General features: G+C 46.6%; 1 protein-coding gene and 1 non-coding gene across 2 annotated transcripts in view; one reads left to right on the top strand and one right to left on the bottom strand.

Moving 5' to 3' along the window:
- The first annotated feature begins 686 nt into the window (after nt 1-686).
- LOC115029915 lies at nt 687-847 on the top strand. Its single transcript, XR_003835489.1, has one exon. It is a non-coding gene; the product is annotated as a U1 spliceosomal RNA (small nuclear RNA).
- Nucleotides 848-2,789: 1,942 nt separating this feature from the next.
- Dipk1c (divergent protein kinase domain 1C) overlaps nt 2,790-9,362 on the bottom strand; it is a 20,288-nt gene continuing 13,715 nt past the window's right edge. Inside the window, exons 3-4 of the mRNA XM_021151176.2 lie at nt 6,252-6,416; nt 2,790-3,823 (exon numbers count right to left, since the gene is read on the bottom strand). Of these exons, the coding sequence (XP_021006835.1) occupies nt 3,605-3,823; nt 6,252-6,416 (384 nt within the window). The 3' untranslated portion in view covers nt 2,790-3,604. The remainder of the gene's footprint in view (nt 3,824-6,251; nt 6,417-9,362) is intronic.

The following is a 9,362-nucleotide window of genomic DNA, read 5'->3' as shown; positions in this document are numbered from 1 at the left end:
TATGTGCCTGTGTGTGTGTGTGTGTCTGTGTGTGTATGTGTGTATATGTGTCTGTGTGTCTCTGTGTGTGTGTCTCTGTATGTATGTGTGTGTACTGTGGAGATGCATGTTCTTTCCAAGGTCTTTACCTTTCTCACATGAATTTCACAGATCTCAGAGCCAGAGTAGCATTTGTCAGGACAATATGAGTTTCCTTATATGTTGGTTTTAGAACATTTGTGCCAAACGCTGCCACATCCAGCTGCTCTAGGAAGAGGCTCCTGATAAAGTATTAAAATAGTCCCCCTTCCAACACCTGCAGTAATGTCCTAACTGTGCATTCTGGATCCTCCAAAAGGACTAGCAAGGGAGTGAGCACACAGTAGGCCTCTCAGCGGGGCAAGCCTGCTGGACATCTAAGAGGAGGCCTGCCTGAGAACCGTTGGTGCTTCAATTTACCAGAGTTTGTCTGTATCAGCAGTGCTCGTATTCTGTTATAGGATATGGGCAAGACGCCCACTCAGTGATCAGCTCGGGTATCCCGGAACTCAAGAGGCCTGTGAGATCTGTGCAAAGGAACAAGAAACCTGTCCATAGGTCAGCAGGCATGTGATTCCAGAATCCTTTCATCGAAAGATCGTGTTAATGCTAACCAGGATAAACTTTGAAAATTGGTTTGTGACAAAAAGATTCACAGTAAACCAAGCCAATTTTGGAAGAGGAAATACCATGATCACAAAGGTAGTTTTCCCAGGGCAAACCTCACCCAATCCAGTCTGGATGTGCTAACTAACCCCTGTGATTTCCCCAAATGCAGGAAACTGCATAATTTGTGATAGCGAGGGACTATGTTCTTGCTCTACCCTGATTAAAAAGAAAAGGAAAGGAAAAAAGCCAATTTTAATTAGGGTAAAACTCTTTAAGTTAATGGTTTGTCTGTTGTGAGTGTTATTAAAAACCCTTTTATCCTCATGAGTATGGCTATTGCTCAGCTGGGTCAACAATGACCATTCTCGGTTGTCATATTAAAAATATTAAATATGGCCAAGTGGTAGTGGTGCACACCTTTAATCCCAGCACTCAGGAGGCAGAGGCAGGTGGATCTCTGTGAGTTTGAGGCCAGCCTGGTCTACAGAGCAAGTTCTAGAACAGCCAGAGCGACACAGGAAGACCCTTTCTTGGAAAAAAAAAATATGGGGCTGGGTTCATAGCTCATGGTACAGTGCTGGGCTAGCTTGCACAGGGCTAGCTTGCACAAGGCTAGCTCGCTCAAGGCTCTGTACTCAGCCTCAAGCATCAAAAACAAAAGCCAAAAGCCTAAATATTGATAATACCATCATGTCTGTTTATTATAAAAGCAGTATTTTGAAAAAGGTTTAAACGTTTTTAAAAATTGAATTTCACCACGGTTTAAGAACCACTGCCTTAAAATAGATCCTTAGGCAAGGATTCTGTGTGTGTGTGTCTGTGTCTGTGTGTGTGTGTGTGTGTGTGTGTGTGTGTGTAGCCAAAAACATGCAGAAAGGGATGCTATTGTGTGGGGTGATCATATATTGCACAGTGTCCATGGTAAACAAAACATTTGTTTCCATTTAGAATCAAATAAAAACTAACAGCGGCTGGTCCGTAGCCAGAGGGCTACTAAGGAGTCATTTGACTCCCAGTGCAGAGACAGAAAAGTTGCTAAGCCTCATAGGAGTCCCAGAGCTTTCTCCCTACCCTCTAGGCTATCTCACACCCACCTTCTTCCCAGCCCACTTGCCTTCCTCCCTGTGACTCTTCCACTCCCAGTGGAACCTGCCCAGAGAAGAGCTGCCTCTGTCCCTAGCCTGAGAAATGGGTACCTTGCTCTGCAGGCCAGGCCATGTTACCAGCTATGAGACCCTGCTAGCCTAGACCTGGGCACCTACGTGGGCTTTTGCTCACTTCTGGCACAGAGTGACCTGTGCAGGCTCCCATCAAAGGGCAGAAACAAAAAGCAAGTCTTCCAGCACAGGATAGATGATAGCCTTTAAGAAAGTCAGCCTTCTCTGGCAAATTGCTGGTAGGTGGGCTGAGGGGATGGGGACGGCAGGAAACAGACATCTCCTGCCTTCAGGATCATAGATAGCTTCAGGACTGGTGTGACCTCTGACCCTCCTCCATCCCCTAGTGCCACTGCTCAGAGTAGGGAGGATGTCATCTGTGTGCACAGCCCTGAGAAGTGCGTCCACGGGAGTTAAAGAGGCAGGTCTCTGGACTGCAAAGGTCTTATATGAAGAGAAAAGGTGAGGCTCTGTCATTCTGTACGTGTTTAAAACTCCAAATTTTGTCCTTTTCTCCTAAGAAGCCACTAGCACACCTTCCCAATCTTCGAGGCATCCTACTGTTCTTGAGTCCCCTTCCCTGTGACTTGTAGAGTCTGGGGTCCCTGTTCTGAGTAGAAGCAAGATGGTAAGCATAAGGCTTGCTGGTTCCACTCTCTGTTGGGGAGCAATGCACAGTTTGGCTGCCTTCGTGCGAGTTGGCCATTGGAAAAGACCATCATCAAATGTCCACAAGAAGCCCAGGGCACCACAGTGTCCGCTGCCCTCGGCTGGGTCTTCAGTCGGTATGCAGACAAGCTGTTCCTAAGTTCTGCCTGTGGTCAGAGCCCACCCCAGCACTGTCTCTGTCACTGCAAGACACTCTGCATCCCGCAGACACCTGGTCCAGCTCAGAAGAAAGATGCGCTGCGATCGATGCATGGGAAAATGCTCCCTAAAATCCCACAGAATGGGAAGCACTGAAAGTTGCCTTTCCACACACTCCCCAAAGCAAATTGTGCCGCTAAGGACACACATTTTATTGCATTTAATTCCAGGGGGGAAAAATTAGCTCTTCTTTGCCAGCTAGGCAAGATGCCTAGGGACACATTGAAAAGCCACGTCTCCACACAGGCTCTGAGTGCCCACCCACTTACTCACTTCTGGATGTACACATGCATGCACTTCTGGGTGGATTCACATTGATTCATCCATGAGCACAGATTCACAGGCACAATGACTGGGTCATAGGCATGCGAATGTGCATACACACGCACACACACACACACACACACACACGCGTGCGTGCACGCACAGGAACACTCATAATTATGAGAACATGTGCAATCCCACTTACATACACACAACCCCATGTTTATTTACACACAACATACTCATGTGTATACAATACACATTCATATATACAAACCCACTCATACACTCATGCGTGCACACAATTATTTGCAAACATATCCATCTGTATGCCCACAGCCACGCTTTAGCTTGTTAGTGGCTAACAAGGAAGAGCAGCAGCCTCTTGTCTGTAGTGGCAAGGTCTGTGTACAGTCCTCAGAGGGTTCCAGAGTGGCAACTCTGATGAAACTCCTCCCTTCGGTCACTGCTGAGGGAGTGACAGGCCAGAGGTCACCACGAAACCAGATCGAACCGAGCTGGGCAGGAGCAAGAGAGGTCCACGTCACAGCCACAGAAGGGGAGCTCAGCTGCACACTTCAGAAGAGCATGCCACAGGCTCTGACAGCTCATTTGCATAGCAACTACAGGAGGAGTCCCTTGAAGGTCGCTTCCTCTGTCCACTCTTGATGGCAAAGGCAAGAGAGAGGCTACTTCTCTGCCTCCTGCAGTTCCTTCAGAGTGGCCTGCAAGAGCCATCGAAGCTTCCAGAACACACTGGATGAGGCTGTCCAGGAGTTCCCCGAGGGGCCCCCGTGCTGAACACACTCCTGCACGGCCTGCTGTAGCTGCAGCCGAAGCTGGAGGGAGACAGCCGGGCTCCTGTGTGGTGAGGAGAACCAGTGTCGGAATATTTTATCACAGATGACCTGGAGGAGGTGGGGAGGAGTGAGAGGTTAATTCAGGGGAGCAATTCCTTCTTTTTTTTTTTTGATATTTTCTTTATTTACATTTCAAATGTTATCCCCTTTCCTAGTTCCCCCCTCCCAGAAACCCCCTATCATATCCCCCCTGCTTCTATGAGGGTGTTCCTCCACCCACTCACCCACTCCCACCTCCCCACCCTCAATTCCCCTACACTGGGTCATCAAGCCTTCATAGGACCAAGGACCTTTCCTCCCATTGATGCCTGACAAGGCCATCCTCTGCTACATATGCAGCTGGAGCCATGTATACTCCTTGGTTGATGCTATTAGGATGTGGTGGAGCTGTTAAAAGGTGTGAGTGAGTTAGGTCATTGATGTGTGCCTTGCAAAGGATGCTGGGATGGAGGTCTCTTCTCCCTCTTTGCGTCCCTGCCACCAAGAGGTAAGCAGCTCTTCTTTGCCATTCACCCCAGCCGGGATGCTGTGCTCCACCACTGAGCCCAAAGCAAAGCATCAGGCTGGCCATAGACTGACCTCAAACTTCCCTCATTATAAGCTGTTTGCATCAGGTGTTTTGTCACAGCAACTGAACTCTGACACGAAAAGGGCATCTGTCAGAGATCATGTTACACATGCTGACCTTTTTCTATTTAGTGCTTTATGCTATATCCCGAAGAAAGCTGACTTTCACTTCTGGATCTATATTCAAAGACAAGTAGTCAGGCACGGGGGTGAGTGTGCCCACATCCACTCCAGAGCCACAACGTAATGTCACCATAAGGGTGGACACACTTATGTAGCTCCCTAGAGCTTCAGATGGTGCTTAATAGCATTTTACTGACTAGTCCCAATTGACAAAAGCATATTATTGTTGAATTTTAATTAACATCATTTTAATTATGTCTTTAAATGATGAGATGAGATATGAGATAATTTCCTAAATCCTTCGGCCGTTTGGGTTTTTCATCTGTGTCTCATTACCCCTGCCCTCTCCTGACAGTTTTCTTTGGCTCAAGATTCCACTTGCTTCTCAATGAATCTGTAAGAGTTCTGTGTGTGTGTGTGTGTGTGTGTGTGTGTGTGCATGCATGTGTATATATGTGTATGCATGCGTGTATATGTGTATTGTGTATATGTGTGTGTATGTGCGTGTGCAGGTAGGATGTCTATATGTGTGTGCATGTGTGTATTTGTGTGTATGTGCGTGTGCATGTAGTATGTGTATAGTGTATGTGCATGCATGTTTGTGTACACATGCATGTTTGTGTAGGTAAGAAGACAACTTGCAGGAACCAGTTCTTACCACTATGTGTGTGAGTTCTAGAAATCAAAACCAAGGTGTTGAATTTGGTCAGAAACTTAACCCACAGAGCCATTTTTGCCAGTCCTTAGTTTCTCTAATGCAAAGACTTGTGGATGAGACCAAAGACGATGGGGACTCTGGAAAAAAACAAAAACAGAAAAAAAACCAAAAACCAAAAACAAAAAACCCAACTCTTGTCTGTATGGCGTAAGGACAGCAGAATCACAGGTACATGGAGGGGGCTGACACAGGCACCCCGAAAGCCTGTGTCATTGATTAGCCTTTTCAAAGACGAAACACCCAGTGACCGTGGCACTTGACTCAGAAGTCTGCAGACTCTGTGGTGGTAGAGCCAGTGTTGCCTGGCCTGGGCTAGAGCCACTCGCACGATGGATAGACAGCTCTGTTGCATGGGGCTCTCCTTCATGGCAGGAAAACCCTACAGTGTGTTTTCCTGAGCACCTGGCCTTATCTGCTTCAGTTCAGCTCAGGAGTCCCATCAGACCCTAGGGTAAGCTCCTTGGAAAGATGGACTAGAAAGAGGTACGACTGGGAGTGTGAGCTGGAAGACAGAATTAGTATATGTGAGAGGCTTTAGGGCAAGGAGTCTGAGGCCTCTTTCTTTCTCTCTGTGTGAGAATTTACAGGAAGACAGACACTTGCAGGAAGAATGGATCTCCTTAGGTATGAGGACAATTTGTCCCAGAACACGCCTCCTCATGGGTCACTAAGGTGAGTGTGGCTGATCCGGCCGGCCGGCTAGGCAAGTGTCCCCTTCCTATATCAGCATTCTGGGTGCTTCCTGCTTCCTGCTTTAAGTGGCCAACCTCCTGGAGAGAGCCAAGGGCATGCAAGTAAGTGTACTCCCCTGCTAGGATCTCCAAACAAACTCTCAGAAGCAACCTCACGAGGAGCTTCAGGAAAGAGAGATAGGCCCACTGGGGGGCTGTGTTGGAACCTCCACCCATCAGACCCCACTGAGCCGTTTCAGCAACCACCACCCAAGTAGTAAGAAACAAAATGTGGTGAAGACCCGCCCCCTCCCATGCATGCTCTCAGGATGCAATGAGCCCAGAGGCGTGCAGATGTAAACATCACCATCCCCAGTCCTCTAGGCCGCTCACTCACTTGCAGGTTGCTGTTGACACGCTGGGCTCCACACTTGTGCACTCGGAGATCACACTTGGAGAAACAATCGAAGAAATTGCAATCTTCATCTCCCGTGCAGTTTTGCTCTAGGATTTCCCTCATTTTAGGCTCAAAAAAGGCCATGTCTACGTCAATAGCTACCACCTGAAATCAAAACGGCAGAGACTGCCATCAAATAGAGCATGGGCCCTGCAGGAGAACCCACTTACGGCTCCTTTTCCTGTCCTGATGTCAATAGGTTATGGTGACTGGAGAAAGGGTCACCACAGGGCTGTGACCACCGAGTCCACCTCTCAGGAAGAAATGCTCAGGTCATGACCTTGCTCCCCCAGGGCATTTACAAGTGCTTCCTCTGACACAAGCTATTTTCATAGATTATGTCCGAAAGTTTTACTGTAAAAAATAAAATGCTTTCCTGTCCCTAACTCAAGGATGGGGACTGTAGCCATCCTTTCATTTCATTTCATCTTTGGGTCTTTTCTGTACTTTAAAAATGAAATATGTAAAAGACCTTAAAATGAATTTCTCTGTTGCTTTTTTAAAGTTAGCTTTTATTTGTGTACTTATGTACATGTGTGTGTGTTTGTGTGCAAGTATGCCGCATGTGTGCAAATGCTTGTGAGACTGAAAAAGGCTGTTGGACCTCCTGCGGCTGGGTTACAGGTGGTTGTGAGCCATCCGACCGACCTGTGTTCTCCAGAAGAGCAGCTGGCACTCTTAACCACTGAGCCATCTCTCCAGCCTGTGCCTTCCATTTCTTTCTTGACTGTCTATGATGTTTGTCAACAAAAGTAATCAGAGAGGCTTTCCCAGAGATCACTGATCATTGAGAATTGAATAGCAAAGTAGTGCCGCTGTGAGACACAGGTGTGGGTGAAATACAGGTTCATTGTTAGAAGTCATGGGAAGGTTTTAAAGGCAAAAGTAAGGGAGCAGAGGAGATGGCTCAGTTTCTAGAATGTGCTTGAAGATCTGAGTTCAATCCCCCAAACCCATGTTAAAAAAAAAGAAAAGAATAGAAAAGAAAAGAAAAGAAAAGAAAAGAAAAGAAAAGAAAAGAAAGACATGGTGGCTCACAACCAGCCGTAATGAGATCTGACACCCTCTTCTGGCGAGTCTGAAGACAGCTACAGTGTACTTGTGTATAATAGTAAATTAATCTTTGGGCGGGAACAAGCAGGGACTGAGAGAGTGGAGTTGACCGGAGCGAGCAGAGGTCCTAAAATTCAATTCCCAACAACCACATGAAGACTCAAAATCATCTGCACAGCTACAGTGTACTCACATACATAAAGTAAATAAATAAATCTTTAAAAAGGGGAAAGAAAGAGAGAAAAGAGAAAAGAAATGAAATTCCAGAGCTGTGGAAGCAAAAGCAATAGATCCCTGGAGTTTGAAAGTTAACCAACCTAATCTATGTGGTGAGGTCCAGGCTAGTAGGAAATCCTGCCAACAATAATAGTAGTAGTAGTAGTAGTTATAATAATAACAATAATTTAAAGGTGCATGGCTCATGAGAAATGGCACTGGCCTACACACACACACACACACACACACACACACACACACACGAGTGTGAACAACCCAATGCACGAGATAAAAGTAAGGAGAGGAACACCAGAAGTTTTGAAACAAGAGTCCTTGGTCATAAGGATTGACAATTATGGCATCTGTTCAAGGATTGATGCAATGGGGTGGACGTCCTTGTATCTTTAAAGACGTGTCTTTGTTGGAGGCTGCGGTGGCTTCTGTGAAAGCCAGTAGATTTGACAGAGTCCATGTGACACTCACTATCAGGCATCAGGCACAGCACCTTCCCTCCCTCCCCATTGTTTATGTTTGCTGTGAGAATTCCATTTTGACTCTGCTAAGTTTCACATTTCCTCACTGCTATCCGGGTGAGGATTACAAATGCTGTGAGAGATACATAATTGAGCCCCAAGACTATGAGCAGTCACGGCGGCTGTTTATGGCACATCTGGTACCCACATCAACACACCGACCAGATGGGCCATGGGGTAGGATCAGCATAAATAAGCCCTTCGCCAAGGGCATCAACCACTAATTCCACTGTCAGAGTAAGAACTTGAGGACTGCCGGAATTTCAGATTTATCCTTCTGGCTTTCAACCAAACGGGCTTCAAAACCAGAAAAAGAATAACTTATAAATTATGCAGATTTTCCTCCACCACCTGGATACAAAATAAAAAAAAAAATGAGCTCAAATTTGCAAGAATCTGGAGTCTGCCCAAGTCCAACAGCTGATAGCTTTGAGATAAGAAGTCATTTCAAAATGTGACATCTCTGATGGAACTGGCTTCCCACAAGCCCTCACAGGCCATTGTGAAAATGTCAGCTCCCCCTCCCCCCAACCCGGTAGCATCTCAGAGAGGGTTCATTCACTGCTCTGTCATTTGGTTTCAGAAGGAAGGGCTTCCCATTTCTACCTTTGTTTTCTTCTCTACACTCAGGGTGGTGGGGATTGTCAGTAAAACAGCAGAAGGGACTTAAACTATTTTAAAACCTGCAGAATAACAAGAGTAAAGTACAGAGAACCCCTCCCGCTTTCATGATCTTTGCCTAATAACAAACTCAATCTAGGCAAACAGGCCATTGTTTGTTTTGAGGGAGTTAATTTTTTTCATTTTTTTTTGTTTTTCTCTCTATATATAATATCTTTTTATTTAGTCATCAACAATGTCATGCATATGTTCCAAGCATCTTGACCATATCTACCCCAAGTCTCCCTTCCTATGTCCCCCACACATGCGATGACATCATATTCACCAGATGTCACACCCACCAATGTGTCCTCTTCCTACATCCCCCCATACACACCAATATGTCCTCTTCCTACATTTCCTCTCCCCACACCAACATGTCCCCTTCCTACATCCCCCACCCACACACCAACATGTCCCCTTCCTACATCCCCCACCCACACACCACCATGTCCCCTTCCTACATCCCCCCACCCACACACCACCATGTCCCCTTCCTACATCCCCCCACCCACACACCACCATGTCCCCTTCCTACATCCTCCCATACACACCAACATGTCCTCTTCCTACGTTTCCTCCCCCCACA

The sequence above is a fragment of the Mus caroli genome, chromosome 18 (assembly GCF_900094665.2).
Source record: "Mus caroli chromosome 18, CAROLI_EIJ_v1.1, whole genome shotgun sequence".
In the NCBI taxonomy this organism is placed as follows: domain Eukaryota; kingdom Metazoa; phylum Chordata; class Mammalia; order Rodentia; family Muridae; genus Mus; species Mus caroli.
The sequence above is the reverse complement of the archived record's forward strand: the minus strand, read 5'-3'. Positions and strand labels throughout refer to the sequence as shown.